At 37.6% G+C, this 17,038-nt stretch overlaps 1 protein-coding gene and 1 pseudogene across 1 annotated transcript in view; both read right to left on the minus strand.

Annotated features, from left to right (window-relative positions):
• MORC3 (MORC family CW-type zinc finger 3) overlaps positions 1-17,038 on the minus strand; it is a 37,041-nt gene that overhangs the window by 4,530 nt on the left and 15,473 nt on the right. The window contains exons 6-15 of the mRNA XM_006916751.3: positions 16,887-17,034; positions 15,649-15,777; positions 15,328-15,447; positions 12,897-12,994; positions 8,948-9,052; positions 6,727-6,849; positions 6,546-6,620; positions 5,276-5,324; positions 4,161-4,333; positions 574-1,462 (exon numbers count right to left, since the gene is read on the minus strand). Of these exons, the coding sequence (XP_006916813.1) occupies positions 574-1,462; positions 4,161-4,333; positions 5,276-5,324; positions 6,546-6,620; positions 6,727-6,849; positions 8,948-9,052; positions 12,897-12,994; positions 15,328-15,447; positions 15,649-15,777; positions 16,887-17,034 (1,909 nt within the window). The remainder of the gene's footprint in view (positions 1-573; positions 1,463-4,160; positions 4,334-5,275; positions 5,325-6,545; positions 6,621-6,726; positions 6,850-8,947; positions 9,053-12,896; positions 12,995-15,327; positions 15,448-15,648; positions 15,778-16,886; positions 17,035-17,038) is intronic.
• On the minus strand, positions 8,485-8,901 carry LOC102890252 (annotated as a pseudogene).

Below are 17,038 nucleotides of genomic sequence, written 5' to 3' on the forward strand. Positions count from 1 at the left end.
AGCTGGACCTGAAAAGCCACCTCAGACCACAACTACAGGATGTGAAGCAAAGCAACAATGGAAAAGGAGCCTGTGTCTCTGATGACTGTCAAGCTGCCTCTGTCATTTGGGTTTCATGTCATCTGCAAACAAAGCTAATCATAAGTGACATAGGGAGCATCTATAAAATGAAGATATCACCATCCACCTTGTATGGTTATTATGAGGCTTATGAATAATGGATGAAAAGTTCCCACTATATTTTAGCAACTGAGTATCTCAAAAAGGGAATGACATAGGTATTTTAGCAGGACAGTGCTTCGCTGTACATCAATGTCCTTGCACTACGGGACATTTATCATACCTGGTCACCACCCATTAAAATGCAGCCATGCCCATCTCAAGACATTTCAAGAACCAAAACTACCCCTACACACTTCCATGTGCCCAGGACCACTCCCCAGCTGAAAACTAGTGGAGTAACAGTCAGTAGATGGAAATACGGTTTATTCTAATCTAGCTACTGCCAGTCCCTTAAGGCTTAGATGTCCCCAGATTCCCATGACTATCGTGACGCCGAATGATAACACCCACCTCACTTTTATACTGATCCCTCTCGGTAGTGCATTTGTCCAGCTGTCTGAACACATCGTCAAGCTGCACGACCATCTCGTCCACTTCGCTTTTGCTCTCGCTGCTGGCACACTGACCACATTCAGGCTTGACGTGCTGCAAAGCACTACACTGTGTTTTCAGCCTCTCTATTTCTTCCAGAGCTTGCCTATACTGAGATAGCATGAGGTCCGGACTTTCAGATGTGCCATTAATACTTTCGAGTAAAAACACAGCATCTGTTTCAGTGGACTGATGGCACGTTTCCTTCTTTACATATTTGTTGTTCATTTCCAGTATCCTCTGTTGTAACACTCTGATTTGGTCAGTAAACATATCACACTGTCTTTTATAATTTTCTTTTTCTTGAGTGACCAGAAGCAGCTCCTTTTTCAGGTCATTTAACTGGCAGCCAGCCTCACCCACAGATTTATCAAAAGTTTTCTGGGTTTCATGCGTCTTTCCTTCAGCTTCCACATGTGATGGCAGGACAGCCTTGTCATTTCTTGCATCTATGTCATCTTCAACGGGTTCTTCCTTTTTAACAACTGCACTTGGTAATTCCGTCTGGGTGGCCACTGCAGTTCCCTGATCACACCTGGATGATGAGATGCCGGCTGAACTGGTCTGGCCACAAGGTTCATTATCACCCACCGGCTCGACCGGCAGACCACTGTGCTCCATGTGACTCAGCTCCAACTTCACTTCAACATCGTGATCTCCTGCGGGCTTGGGAGTACTGTTTTCTTCTAAGATGATGACATCTTCATCATCATCATCTTTATAAGCTGAATTTTCAAATGCCTGATTATTCAATCTCTGATTCTTTGCATTCAAAATCGAGGAACGCGTAGGAAGTCTCCGTTTCATACTGGAAAAATATTTATATGTAAAATGTAAAATTACATAGATATGGACAAAATAGATGACCCTGAAGTAACCTACCTTGAAATTCTAAGAAATACCCATGCTTATTTTTAAAAACTGATATATGACACAGTACTGCCCAATGATTTAATGAAGTAGAGATTATTTTCTCTGTTTACAGATGAGGAGACAGACTGTTGAGATCTGTAAAGTATCAGATCTATGTACTGCCAAACGTCTCTTCATCTGATGTCTTCTGGGAATTTCAGTAGACACAAGTCCAAACCAGAATCCCACCACCACCCCAGATCCACTAGGTATTCTAGAGCTCAGTGAGTGGCACTGGCATTCTCCTTTGCCCGTCATAATCTGTAGCAACATTCAGTGATCAAAAGTGAGCCACAAAGTACACCGGCATGCCCTATCCTTTCACGTAAAACAACTTCCCCTGCATTAAGAATTGCCTCATTTTCTTCATTTGCTTAGTTTTCTGTGAATTTATCACCAACTGATTACTATTTGCGCCACTTAGAGGAGTATTTGTACTGGTTTGCTATTTGAGTCTTATGTGTTAGACCTCATATTTCTTTCACCTCAAGAAAGATTTTGCTTTCTCTGGCTTACTTTGTCATATCGATATAATCTTGAGAAAGGGTACACAGGACATAAAAAATGTAAAATTTCACATGATGAAAACCTTTATTCACCTCTCAAGTTTATTGCTCGCCTGGTTTTTATATGGACTTCCAGACTGGAAATTACTTTCTCAAACTCGAAAAGCATCATCCCGCTGCAATCTACCATTCAGTGTTTGCCATTCTGATTCCTGATCTTTTGCAGGTAACCTCTATTTTTTCTTCTCTAAAAAAATCTCTTTTCCCTGGTGTTCTAGAATTTCATGATGTTACTTGGAATGGATCTTTTCCCAGACATTATGCTGTATACTTAGTGGAAATTAAGTCTTTCTTACATTATTTCCTCCCCTTTGCTTTCTCTGAGTTCCCATTCTGACATTCTCTTATTCAGATGTTGACCTTACTCTTTCTCCTACTTTCCAACAAATAAATCCAAGAGATTTATTTGTTCAACGTCTATCCACCTTCTAATAAATTTCACATGGGTTCTCCTACTCCCTTTGTTTCAGTTTGTACATCTGGTGATCTCTGGCTGTCTATATTTCAGAGTGAAACTGACTAGAAGCAGTGAGGGCTGGGCTTGTGGTTCAAAACTGTCATCATCAACTAGGACTTTTCTCTTGGGAGCCCAGTGAGGGAAGAAAGGGAGGGACATTTCTCATTATTCAGTATTCGAACTGTTACTTACTCCTTCTGTTTTTAAAACAGAGGCTCACCTACATCTTCAACAGTAAAAACTGCCCCAGAAAGTAAACTCTCTACTTTCTGACACAGGAAGAGAAGCAATGATGCCAGACTTTGCAAGTGAAGAACTAGGAACTACTCTTAAACTTTCAAACAAGCCTTTTGTTCTCAGCCCTGTTTCCCACCTTCAGAAGTACCTGATGCTTCCCAGCTCTGAAGCTTATTTAGGGATCTCTGAGTTCATCGGTTAATTAGGAGTTGCCTTATTATGTTTCTCTCCAGCTAATTCCCATTTGTCTTTCTAAAGGCTTAGTTTAGGTCTTTCCATAGATTTTGGCTCTATGGATCTGAGAATAAATACAGGCTTTAAAACTTAATGAAAATTTTCTATTCTCATCTTCCATTTTGATGGCAGTCACCTTTAAAAATAAATCCCATTATCTTTTGTCTATAAAGTTTACGGATTTTACTCTTTCTTCCTGTGTCTGGAACTACCTATATGAAGAAAAACCAAGAATATTAAGGAGACTGGTAAAAAAAAATGCACACTAGTTCTTAAATAGCAATCCAGCACCAAAACAAGTCCTCAAAATGTGGGCTATATATGGCAAACCATTTTAGAATATCTCCTCCTTGATGTACAAACAGATAAAGGCAGTTGTTTCTATCTTGAGGTCAAGAATCCCTTTGAGAATCTGATGAAGCCTATGAAATCTCTCAGAAAATCTGGCCTCACTATCGCAGAGAGCCTTGTTCCAGTGTTTCTCTTTCAACAACAAACATCAGGTGTGACCAGTCTGATATGCTGGTTCACGGGCATCACACTCTTTATCTTCACCTGTGTTCATTCCACTCCTTTTGGGCCACCTGCACAGAGCACTACTTTCAGAATATCAGGAACCAACCTAAGCACCTAAGCCTTCCCTGACTTTCTAGTCAAGAGAGCTAACTGTTCAATTCACGTATCTCTCATACCTTTGTTTCTCTCTTCCTTCTCCATCCATTCACCCAAAAAACATAATGCACCATGAGCTATGCCTAAGAACTTGTAGGTCACACTTGACACAATGTTGTACTGTTAATAATCCATGTTTTTCTTAGATACTGATAATCTTAAAAGCAAGACTTCATACATAAAGAATCTCAAAGAGGTAAAATAACATTTTGATCGAATTCCACAAAAAAATACAATATTTTTTATTTAAATAGGCGGCATAAGTGGGGTAAGTTTAGACAATAAAAGCAAAGTAACTTGTCCTTAAGACTTTTTACATGCATATAAACTTCCATTTCTTTTAAGTACATTATTGCCATAGAAATGTCAAGTAAAGGCTCTGTTTAATATTCATCCCCCAAATGGAAAAACACATTTTAGCCACTCACCTGTTGCTCTCAGGTTCAGACTGGGGTGAACTCCGATGATTATTTATAAGTCTGGTTGCATAAGGAGTTGCTGCCTCTGAAAGATGTCCTCTGGGAACACTTTCCTTTCCGGGAGAAAAGCTTTGACTTGACACAGGGGTTGATCGAAACAGTAGTTCATTATTAGCATTAATCTGTTGGAGGGAAAAAAAAAATGGATCTTAAAGAAATTCTTTTAATGGGTCATGCCCCAAACACATTATTTTATTTCCCTTTCCCCTTATCCCAGAAGATGTTGCGAACTGCCCTAACCCCATAACTCCCTGTGCATCAGGGAGCAACGAACTGCCGGCAGCCCGATGAGCCAAATCCACCCCGCAAGTGAGCTAAGAGCTTTTACATTTTTAAAAATGTGACCAAAAAATAAAACAACGAATATGCAATAGAGACTTGTGTGTGGCTCACAAAGCCTGAAGTATTTACTATCTGGCCTTTTACAGAAAGATTTGCTGGCCCTGTACTATATACATAGGACTTATTGAGATATAATAAAAATATTTTTCTAAGGAATTAAAGTCATAAAGATACTGCCTTTAAAAACAAAAGTTAAGCCTACTATTTTCTCCCTCCCCCCAGTTCTGTTCTGCCTTTATGCAAAAAAACATTTCGGTGTAATTATAAGCAAACACACATGTGCAGCAGGCCAAAACTTCTACACAGAACTACCTACTCATAGACTCAGAAAAGGCTCTTTAACACCGTCAAGCATTAAGAAACAGAAGGGCCAGGGAGAGTGGTCAACAAAGAGAAAGAAAAACGCCATAGCTTCGGTCCAGGTTAGGGCTAGGACGTGGCGCCCTGGGTGTTCCTGGGACTTTCCCCTGACTGCCTAACAACAGGATTCTTAAAAGAAGGTCTGCCATTTCTCAGAAGATGCCCAACTAAAAAAAAACTGAACAGTCTGAATGAAGTTGTTGGGTTAAGAAATCAGGGTTGGGGAGGAGGGCAAGGAAAGGGATAAAAAGGGAGAACTATGAGAACTGAATGAACAAGATCACTTCTAAGCTTTAAAATGACCTGTTAAAATAACCACTACCCAAAAAAAGACACAGCTATAAAATGCAAGGCTAAATTACCCGAAACTCAGGCATGTCCACTTGTCTGATCTTGAATTTTTCCTTGTCCCTTTTTTTAAAAAAAAGACAAAAAAAATATTTAAATTTACTTCATTATTTTTTCAATTCTGTGTTCCAATGACATACTTGCCATTTCACTACGAGTCAGTCAGAAACGGGCTCTGACCGGCTCTACTCTCACGGTAGTCTGCGGTAAGCCCCAGGCGGGAGGTGGGGGTGGGGGTGGGGGGCAGACACTTTCTATTCCTATCTCACTTCTCAGTAACACCCTGACGTCTGCCTCTCGCTTTCTGTCCACAGCGTTTTCAGACCTCTCACCGGGAGCATCACACAGGCTTCCAAATGGTTTCTTGACTTCCAATCCTGCTGGATTTACTGTTAAAACAGTGCAATGTAATTCAAAGCTACCTGAGGTTCTTGTTGAACTTGGCCTCTGCGTGCAGTACATCAGCTGTGAGTTCACTCTGGCGACTAACGCTCACACCCCCAGGTGTCTAGGTCACCCCCACTTTCCACTATGCCCAGGCCCGTATTTACTCTAGTTAAGCCAAACAAACCACCGTCCCCTGTACATTCTCACCCTACCCATCCTTCAAGGCCTATCATAAAAATGTCCTTCGTGAATTTTCCTGCTCCGTTCTGCCCTGTCCATCCCCAGCCAGAAGTACCCTCTCTTTATGGGCTTCCTACCAGGACTGGATGGTGACAGGACTGGGTGGTGCCTTCTATGGTACTGGTCAACTTCTACTGAGTGCTACACGTCTCACCTTCCCTAGTAGTCTCTAAGTTCGGACAGGGTAGTATTCACTCATGATGGCTCTGTGTGGCTCAAAAAGACAAAACTATCCTGTATGCAAACTACCTTGTATATAGGACAGCAACAAACAGCAAGTGCCTACAGCAGAAATTTAAAAAAAACCAACACTTCATGCACTCCACATCGAAATCTTTTTTGGGTCATAACCTTTTTTGGCCATACAGCTGACCCCTGAACAACACGGCGTGCACTGCGCAGGTCCACTTACACACGCATTTTTTTTCAGTAAACACAAAGGCCGACCTGTGTGCCCAGGTATCCCACATGCAGATTCAACCAACCACATACGCAGAAAGCTGGCTTAAGTTATACTTGGATTTCTGACTGCAGGGTGTGTGGGGTGGTATGGGCGTCGGTCAAGGGCCCGCTGTATGGGCTTTATTTCAGAGAAGCGTTGGCTGCTGATGACTAGGCGCTAATTATTTTCCCACCACACACTGACACAACACTCACTTCTTTTTGTAGGTTTTTTCATAAGTGGGATGCACCAGATCCTCATCTTCAGGTTCTTCTGGAACATCACAATTTCTAGTCAGAAAAATCACATGGGAATAACAGGTCACGAGCGCCTATTCATACACCCTGAACAGCATTTTCTGCCTTCCCAGAAAGGGTGCTACCAGCTGTACGGTACCTGAACTGTGGGTCAGGGTTATTGGAGCAGTACCATTTTTCGGGAAGCTGGTCTATCCCATCTGGTAATTTTCGCCACTTCAGACAGGAATCACACTGAACCCATGTCTGATCGGGACGTTTCCTGTAACAAAACCACCACCAGATGTGAGCACGGAAACACAGGTGCTAAATACCTCTTCCCACTGGATTGTCTACATAATTTCCATCACAAAACGTCCCTTTATTTAATTCTGTCCCTGAAAATTCTGTGATATCATTATTGTGTGTAGTAAGACAAATTTTTACAAACGACAATTTTGGTTACTTTCAAAAGGTTAAAAGATCACGGGCCGATTTAAACAGTGACTTAAATGTACTGTTTAATACCATTACTATTAAATTTGTTCGATAATAAAAACTCAAAACGACTGAAAAGTATTTCAAAAGCCTTGCTCTGAAATTTACAAAACGACTGAAAAGTATTTCAAATGCCTTGCTCTGAAAGTTAGCATCTACAATGTCAAGTGTAGTTCATTTTTGTAGATTAGCACAAAAAACCACTCAAGTACAGAAGAGACAAGTTGTATTACTATAGTTTAAGCATTTTTAATAACTGTATTACATTTTTACCCTCTATGATAGGCAATCTCTGAATAACTAAAATCTGTATATTCTTTCAGTTTATAAGATACTTTCATATTCATCATTTAAAAATTACAGTGATCTGTGCAACCAATCTCCTCTAGAGTGACTTTGTTTCTTCCAGTTTTAACTGATCTCAGAGGTGTCCGTGAGGTGTAGAGGAGGAAGGGACCGAGATGCTGACGGAGTAAGGCCAAGAGAATACCCTCCAGCCTGGCCTCTGATCCAGATGTTAGGGACTATGCCTGTTACTTGTGGGTGCCCTTTGTTGCTGTTTGTGTTTTTGAATAAATCTGAAATGTTGGCCAACAGAGACATGAAACAAACAAAATTACAACGATCTTATTAAGAATTGATGTAGACTCATTTAACATAGGAAGACTTCACCTAAATGCCAATAATTTTTTAAATCTAGTTTTTAAAAAATGCACTTACAATTACATAAAAGTTGAAATAATCCAGAAATTTACAAAGGAAATTATAAACTTGTTTTAGGAAGTTATGTTATGCATGTGTTAGGGACACACACACAAAATACAATGGGAAATTATTAACACACTGAGTTGTATCTGTTTTTCATCATATAATTTGAGTATCTTTCCATTAGTATGCAGTTATTACTTATTCATTAGACTGTTCCTATGTACTGTGTTTCTGAGCGCTTGTCAAGCTTCATATCTTTTACAACTCTAGGAGGTAAGTGCTATTAATGTTCCCATGTTACAAATGAGAACACAGAAGCTTATAAGAGGCCAAGTAACATGTTCAATGTCACAAAGTTACTTAAGCAGCAGAACTAGAATCTAAACTCAAGTCTGGCTTTACATTCATGATCCTATTCAACAAGACCACGGTTTTTCAAACTATGAGATGCCACCCATTAGTGGATTGTGAAATTAAATTAAGAGGTCAAGATTTGCATTTTTAAAATGAAAGCAACACAAAATACATGATCAATACTGTTTCGTGAATCTTTTCTGTATATATAAATATAAATGTATATATTCATTCATTTTACAGTATGCTTTTAGTAAATTTATTTCTTACTATAGGTTAGTCAACTGCGAACTCTATACAATCACTATACCCTCTAGTATCACATCCTGATATTAGAGAATGCTGATTTTTTTTTTAGCAGAACAAGCCTTTTAATTGTTTTACTACTCAAAAAAGCTTCACTTTTTTTATTTAGCTTTCTGACTCTGTGCTTGTGCCTTCAACACTTTCACACCGATTTTCGGCTCCTCAATAAGGAAAGCACGCCTGATCCTGTCACGAACACATTTAGCACACGTGGATCCACCGCAGGCCCTGCTGACGTGTTTTTCATCTTAGAACTTTAACCTCATTAGAACTTACGTCTCAGAGCACGACCTCCACCAAGTCGGCCTGGGCATATGCCGCATGCAGATTTTGGTGCTTTCCCAACCTTCTTGGTAAAGTAAACAATTCTATTCCCAAGGGTTCAGGACAGCCTAGTTTTGTTAGCGGCTGTATTATAGGTGAGCCTCCTACGGAACGTCAAACGCTGGACCATTCTGAATGCCTGCAGATACCATCCCTGAATGAGAATGTTGATTTTTTTTTAATGTACTTACTGCATATCTTCAACTGGCAAATTTAGAGGATAGTCTGCATTTTTCTTCACTTTCATTTCATTCCAGTAATCATTCAGTTTATCTCCTAGTGCTGCTATTGTAAGCCTTAAAAAAGTAAATTATAAAATCCATTTAAGAAAAAAGAATGATAAAGATTAAATCTTTGTCAAACACAGAGAAAGCATAAATAACCTAGTAATGAGTAGGTGGACACTGAGAGGAAGGGACAACTCCAAAAGGTCCAGCTTCCAAAGAACGCCAAACGATGACAGTTTTCTATAAGCACCTTGGTAAGTTCCTAGAGAAGAGCCAGGACCATCTAGGAAATAAGACACAAAATGATACTTTGTGTCCCCTGTTGTTAAAGTATGTTGTCAACCAATTACTGGGAGAACTGCAGGCTCTCTGAATTTCAACCCCAACCTGACAAGGTTCAAATCGGAACTCATTCTTTTGGTTTATGAAAGTATATGATCATTAGCAGCAAGTGTACTTCATGTAGCTTCTGTCCCGCAATTAAGACTTTCACTTCTTCCACAATAAGAGGTTAAAAAGCAAATCAATTGGACCTACTGAGATACCTAAGGCTATGGCCACAACTCTTCATCTCTTGCTCATCATCTCTATTCCTCAGTCCAAGAGATGCGCCCTCTTCTGTGGAGAACGCACCTCAGCGTGGAACTGCAGTAGCACAGGGGTGGGCATTGACTTGGTAAGGTCTAATTTTTTTCAAAAATGATCAACAATTTTCATATCCACTAGCAATTTATAAGAGCTCTAACCTCCCTATATCTTGCCACCATTTGTTGTTTTACTCATTGTAGACAATTTTTCCCTTTTTGCCCATTACGATCAGTATTTTTTTGTGTCGAGTTAAAAAAACCTGCCTAATTGAAGGTTATGAAAATATTCTTGTTTCCATCTTGTTTTTGCCCTTCTCGTTTAGGTCTACAATCTACCTGGAACTGTTTTTTTCATTTGAGAAATAGGAGTTAAAGTTCATTTTATCTATACAGGTAGCCAACTGACCCAGTATTTTTGGAAAGATGACCATTTTCTCACTACGCTACAATGTAACCTGTCATAAATCAGGTGACTGTATATATGAAAAGTGGGGTTTTGCTTTGGCTTCTCTTCTTCACTAGACTGTCTTTCATTAACACTCATTTCTTAGTTAATACAACTTTATATACGTTGACACTTAGTAGTATAGGATTTATACTACTATCTATTACTTTATCCTATCTATTGCTTTATTATTCTTTAATGATTGTCTTAATGATCTTTGCTCTTCTGACTGTCCACATAAAGTTTAGAATAAGCCTATTCATATATCGACACCCATTCACACACACCTACTGGGTTTGTTTTTTTTTTAAACTGGAATTCCATTTAATTATTTCGGAGAAAAATCAACATTTTATATCTAGTATTCCAATTCTTTAAACTAGTATACCTTATCAAGTCTTAAATTCCACTCAACAATGTTTTGTAGTTTTCGGTGTGTTCAGGTCTTTGCATGTTTTATTTATTCTGTATTTATTTTTTGATGCTATTATAAATTATTTTTAAAAATTTCATGTAGTTTTTCTGTTGTTACTGATAAACAGAAATAGAAGTAATTTCTGAATACTTATCTAACAACCTTAGAATACATGTTACTTGTTCCTATATGAATTCTAATTGCAGATTATTTTGGACTTTCTATATACTTAAATATTATCATCTACAGAAAACATTTCTTCCTTTCCAATCCTTATAACTTTCATTTCTTTCTCTTGTCTTATTGTACTGGCTATTTCCTCAAGAACAATGGTGAATTGCTAATATCCTTGTCTCATTCTCACTCTTGGGCGGGTTGGCTATCTAATCACCATTAGAAATGATGCTTCCTGTTTTTTTGTAAATACTCTGTATTGTTATTAGGCACTTCCTACTAATAATTTTGTAAATGTTCCCTTTTTTCCTAAATCATAAATGGGTGTGATTCAGAAAAAAATAATTTTCACCATTTTAGGTGCTATAAACACATTCCTTTGATATCAAATCAATTTTTAGAAAGCTTATCACATATTAAAGTCAAACAGAAAGAAGTAGTACAAGTCCTACACAGATCTTTAAAGGTTTTATGAGGCCACATATCTTTGGTAGTGAACTCATGAATATAAGAAATTTCTGTACCTATGAAAATAACCATGTGAGTTTTATTTTCTAACATCAATTGAAGAATAACATTAATTTCTTAATATTAAAAACTACCCATGCCATCTTGGAATACAATCCATTTGGTTTTAATGTATTATCCTTTTTATATGGCACTGGATGGTTTTAGCAATTATTTTAATTAAGATTTTTATATCTTGATCATGAGAGATTGACATAAATTTCCTTTCTTATAATATATTCATGAGTTCACTACCAAAGTTATGTGGCCTCATAAAATCTTTGAAGAGTCTGTATAGGACTTGTGCCACTTCTTCCTTAAATGTTTGAATTTAATATGTGGTAAGTTCTCTAAAAACTGATTCAACGTCAAAGGAATGTGTTCATATCACTTCTAATGGGGAACTCATTCATGCTATCCCTCTGATCAAGGTTTTGTCTGTGGATCTATGGTAACGTCCTCTTGTTCATTTCTGACACTGACAATGTTTTCTCTGCAGTTCCTGAGTCTTGCCAGATGCGTACAGACTTTATTAATCTTATCAAAGAACAACCTGGAGCTTTTTGATTGTGTCAGCTCCAATCCTAGGCTTTCTTGATTAGCTTTGTGATACTAGAGCTCGATCCTGTAAACATTTACCCTTTGCCAGCCTGAGGAATGCTTAACTGGGTTAACAGGAAATGAACCTGCCACGTGACAGCAGTAGGACACTTGTCTTTCAGGTTCTGGTACCCACCGTTACTACTAGGCTGGAACCCAGTGGCCTCCTGAAGGAGCTCTAGCTGTGCTCTTAGGCCATGCTCTGCCTTCCAGCAAGAGACCAGTTCTAGCAGACCTGGATCTCAGGCAGGTAGATCTCTACACACCAGCTCCAGCCCACCCACAGCCTCCGGCAACAGCGGGCCACGTGTACAGACCTACACTGGCCAGGCCATCTGGCAAATTTCTTGCCATGGCAGGTAGCTTATTCCTGTTTGTCATGACCTCTATTAAGAGATCTGAATCTCTGACTTCAGGAGTAGGCGGCCTTTCTCCTAGTTCCTTTATTGTCTATTCTTTTTCAATCTAGAGATAACACCTGCTCTTTTGTACCTGCTTGTTCTGGACACCTACTCCTTTTAGTAATCACCTTCTACTATTCCAAACTCTGAAGATATATTTATTTTTTCTTGTATGTGTTTCCTAATTCACTGATTTTGCTCTTATCTTTATGTCCTTCCTCCCACTGCTTTATTTGTTCATTTGAGGAGAAGGCCTATGGCATTTGTCTTTACCATAAATATTTATATAACATTTGCATTCTATTCCATAACATATGTTCATTAGGACTGTTTGTGCTTCCTAAATTTACAAGTGACATCAATAGTCATATTTATTCTATGGCTTCTAACTGCTCTTAACAAATGAGTTTTTCTGTCTAAGGTACACAGAACAAAATTACCTTAAAATTCCCATCCAAGTGCAAAGTTTCAAGATTTTGTGATTACACAAACAACTGTGATAACAAGAAAGCATGGACTTTCTCTATTTTCTGTGAATCTCTGAAATATGTCATCAATAAAGACAGGGGAGAATAAATTTCTACTTGTGAGGAAAGAGAATTCCTAGGATGGAAGATGATGTGTAAAAGTGTTTTCTGTGCAAGCTTTTCACCTACCCATTTTCTTAAAAGTTCTATAATGAAAAAACATCCATAAGACAGAAAAAAATGTCAGCTTAGAAAAAGTTGTGAAAGCATTTCCAAAATAAACAGTAAAAAGTCAATAATTTAAATAGTTAACATACCTGTACTCATTAGTATAGTCAAAATCTTGTTTATTATGAGTTGGCTTTAGGAAATTACACTCTATAATTCCCACTACTCCAACACCCATGTTGTTTGCCTGAAAATGAAAATGGCATTTTACGCATAAGATATGATGCTCTTATAACCTGTCCACAAAAATTTGTAATTTGTATGAAACATATTCCTATGTCTTATCTCATAAGATTCTTATGAAATTTAGACAGAAAAACAGTGTCTGGTAGGTAATTTACTATTCTGGGAGTTAATCCTAAATATATTAGAGCCTTCCTCTAAAACTACTTTCACTGTTGTCAGATACCCATTTGGACAAGTTTTATCACCCTCAACTTTTCACAAGGGGAAAAAAGACCACCTCTACTGGGATGTAACTTCTTAGGGAGCAGAAACCACAACTAACTCCTTTCTACATCCACAGTGACTAGCAAAGGCTCTGGCATATAATGTTCCATAAGTTTGTTAGATAAAAATTAAAGTCAGTTATTCAGATTTACACATGCTAGCTAAAATACTGAACTCAAAGCATATGGGTCATACTCTGATTATCTACATGACTACCAAGCATATTTTGTTCACGACTGCAACTTACTTGAGTCTACATAAAGTGAAAGAATATGTAACTTATGAAACTTTTCATAACTGCAGATGAAACTATATACATCTAATCATAATCCTACTCTATTCAAAACCACCAATGGTTCTACATCTCATACCATTTGTAAATCCTTCAACTTGTAGTTTTGTTCACCTTCTCTCCAGCCTCACCTTCCTGTCTCTCCCATTACTCTATTTCCCACTTGTCATCTGGTCCAGGCACAGCAAATTACTCCCTTAGTGATGTTATAGTCTCAGAAGCTTCGTTCCCTTCCTTTGCAGATGTTCTTTCCTCTGCCTGGAAAGCCCCTGCCAGACTTTCCAACAAAGTACAGTCAACCGAGATTCATCTTAATCACCACTTTCTCCAAAGAGCCTTTTCTGATGCTCTAAGGATATACCTACCAAATCTGCCTCACCAAGCGGAGCTGAAGACATGCTCTGCATCTTATCTTTTTTATGTTGATACCAATTTAACAGGAGTTAGACTTTTCAAGTGTTTTGATGTATATGAATAGGGCAACTAAAGGAGATCAAAGATTGGATTCTAAGTGGTGGAGACAATGGTATGAAGCATCACATCAAATAAGGTTATAGATTAGATGACTGGATTTTAAACTGGACTCTCTGGACCATCAGGTAGGTTCAAGGCGTGCCTTTGGAGGTGGCAGAGGATGGGAGATGCTGACTGGGTATATGTCCTGAGCTCACAACCCACTGCTGTTTGTTTATATATCTTTGCAGATAAATGTTTTCAAGTTTTTTGGTTAAATACCCAGAAGAGGAATTGCTGGGTCATATGGTAATTCTATTCTTAGTTTTTTGAGGATAAGAAGATGTGGCATATATACACAATGGACTATTACTTAACCATAAGAAAAGATGAAATCCTGCCAAGTGGGGCAACATAGATGAATCCTGACGTTATCATGCTAAGTGAAATAAGTCAGACCAAGTTGAGAACCATATGATTCACTTACATGTGGGATATAAAACTAAAAGTAACAAACATGACGAACAGAGATTCGTGGACACAGTCTATCAGTGGTTACCAGAGGGAAGGTAGGGAGGGGAGAGGTAGTTGGGGTAAGAAGAATCAAATTTTGGTGGCAGAAGGAAATTTAACTTTGGTCGGTGAACACACAATGCAATATACATATGATATGACATATTACTGAATTGGACACTTGAAATCTATTTGATTTTATTAATCGATGTCACCTAAATAATTTTAATTTAAAAACAAGGTGACTTTCAGAATTTATCACTGAATTCTTAACACACGCACCAAAAAAACCTTTCTGTGAAAACATGTAAAGGACAAACAGATTGACATGAAACCGTGTTCATCATCCTAAATTCTACAGTGGAAGTGGTATAGGAGGAAGGCTCTAATATATTTAGGAACTAACTCCAAAAAAGTAAATCAGCTATCAGATAGTTTTTTTCACACTATTAAGTCAGCACTAATTAAAGCCAACCAATTTCATTCCAGCATGAAATAATCAGGGGTCCACATCCAAATGCAGACAAAAGATCTGCATTCGTGTCTGAGATCCATACTCATCATCAGATCTATTAGGTCTTATGAGCCCATTTCCTCATCTGCGAAACAGAGATAAAATGTTCTGTACCCCTCATGTGATTATTCAGGACCAAATAAGAAACTGGTATCAAAAGTGTTTTAAGTTCAAGTGCCATACCGAGGTTATTAAAAACTTAACATTTAAAAGTCATTAGGCAAAAAGCATTATTATTTCACATTTGACCCAATAACAAGTTACTCTCTTTTAAAAGATATAGACATTTTCAGCTTACCCTTAACTGACATCCAACTTTTTCATAAGCTTTGATTAGTCTATTTGTGTGATACATCATTATCCCGTAATGATCTTTATTTCTGCAGTTGAATCCAAAAGTAATTCTCACTGTTTTAGCCTTAAATGTTAAGAAAAATTCTAAACACACCACCTTACTCCTTTCAAATCATTCTATTTCATTATTTATGAGTCCAAAAGTGCATTAAAAAGGGCAAAGTTAGAATCAGAATCCATTAGGATAAATGAAGAAATGGGGAAGGGGAATACACCTGACTGATACAGCTCTATACGACATCACAAAAAAGAAAATAAAGGATACTAAAAATTTGGGTCGATAAACATCACGTTCGATGTAGGCAAGACTCTTTGAAACTAGCTGTGTCTTCACTTTCTGTCCACGTAAGATGATCTGCATTCTTGGCTTTAGATATAATATACTGCAGTAAGCCTGCAAAGACACAACATCTGTCCTTTAGAAAACAGTTATCTACATGTTTGTTTGACACTACTTACACATGTATTTAAAAAGAAAGCTACCACCTTGCTTTCATAAAGGACCCATTGACTCTTCAGTAAAATCACACTATAAAGCTGTATGTTAATATTTTATTACTTTTCATTAAAAATAAACTCAATATATTGTAGCCAGTGAAAATAATTCACAGAAAACAATCTACTGACCTACGTTAACAAGTGAAAAAAAATTACAAAACAGCACGTATGATATGATCTGAACTTTTCTCTTATTTTTTTTTCCTGACTCCTGACTTTAAAATTAGTGTTCTGTCATTTATAAAACCCATTAATGATATTTTAAAACACTTAATACTTCGTGGTACACTAAAACACCACCATCTGCTCTGGCTGCCTCTAGACCCATCTGATATTTGAGCAAGATATTCTTAACAATTAGAAAATACTTCACTAATACATTGGGGTACATCAAAGGATAGTAATATCTGTAAATGTCAAATGTATCTCGGCTCGGGGTTATGCAATCTTTCAGTGCCAAAATAAAGGGAAAACATAGTATGATATGTCTTATCATAGTAACTAAGAAACTTAATATTCTTATTATAACATCATTGTTATGCTGATATTAATTTCCTCAATCTCAAAAAAATACCATTTCTAAGGTTAAATCTCAGAGATATTTATCACAAAATTATAATAATGTACATCACATCTAGTCTATACATAATTTATAGCAGTAGGATTTTAAGGTGTATCCTAGAACATTTTAAATTTAAAAAAATAACTGAATTTGATATTTTTGATTGACTTAATCATTACGGCTGTCATAAGATACACTGATTGTAGTATTCCCAATTTAATAAGATAACTACATAGTGAAAGTAGAAACGCTGTTAGACCTGATGACTTCACAATTAAAAAACTGATTCTAATCAAACAACCAGTGTGCGCATGAAAAGTTTAGTAGGTAGGTCCTTGTGAGATACTTTCATTTAGAGATCAATGGTAGCATTTATAACACAAGCCGGTAACACAAATTTCCATTTGATTTTCTCATTTCCACAAAGAGAGGTGGATACATACCCTCAGGGAATAGTCACTTTCAGGGGCAATTTGATCCATTCTCTCTTGCTTCTTGTACCCTTTCTTCCCTGTTGTCTCATCTAAATCTTCTGGAATTCTGATGTCATATTTATCCTTATCAAAATCAAACTCTGTTGCATTTTTGTAGCTGT

The sequence above is a fragment of the Pteropus alecto genome, unplaced genomic scaffold (assembly GCF_000325575.1).
Source record: "Pteropus alecto unplaced genomic scaffold, ASM32557v1 scaffold97, whole genome shotgun sequence".
Classification (NCBI taxonomy): domain Eukaryota; kingdom Metazoa; phylum Chordata; class Mammalia; order Chiroptera; family Pteropodidae; genus Pteropus; species Pteropus alecto.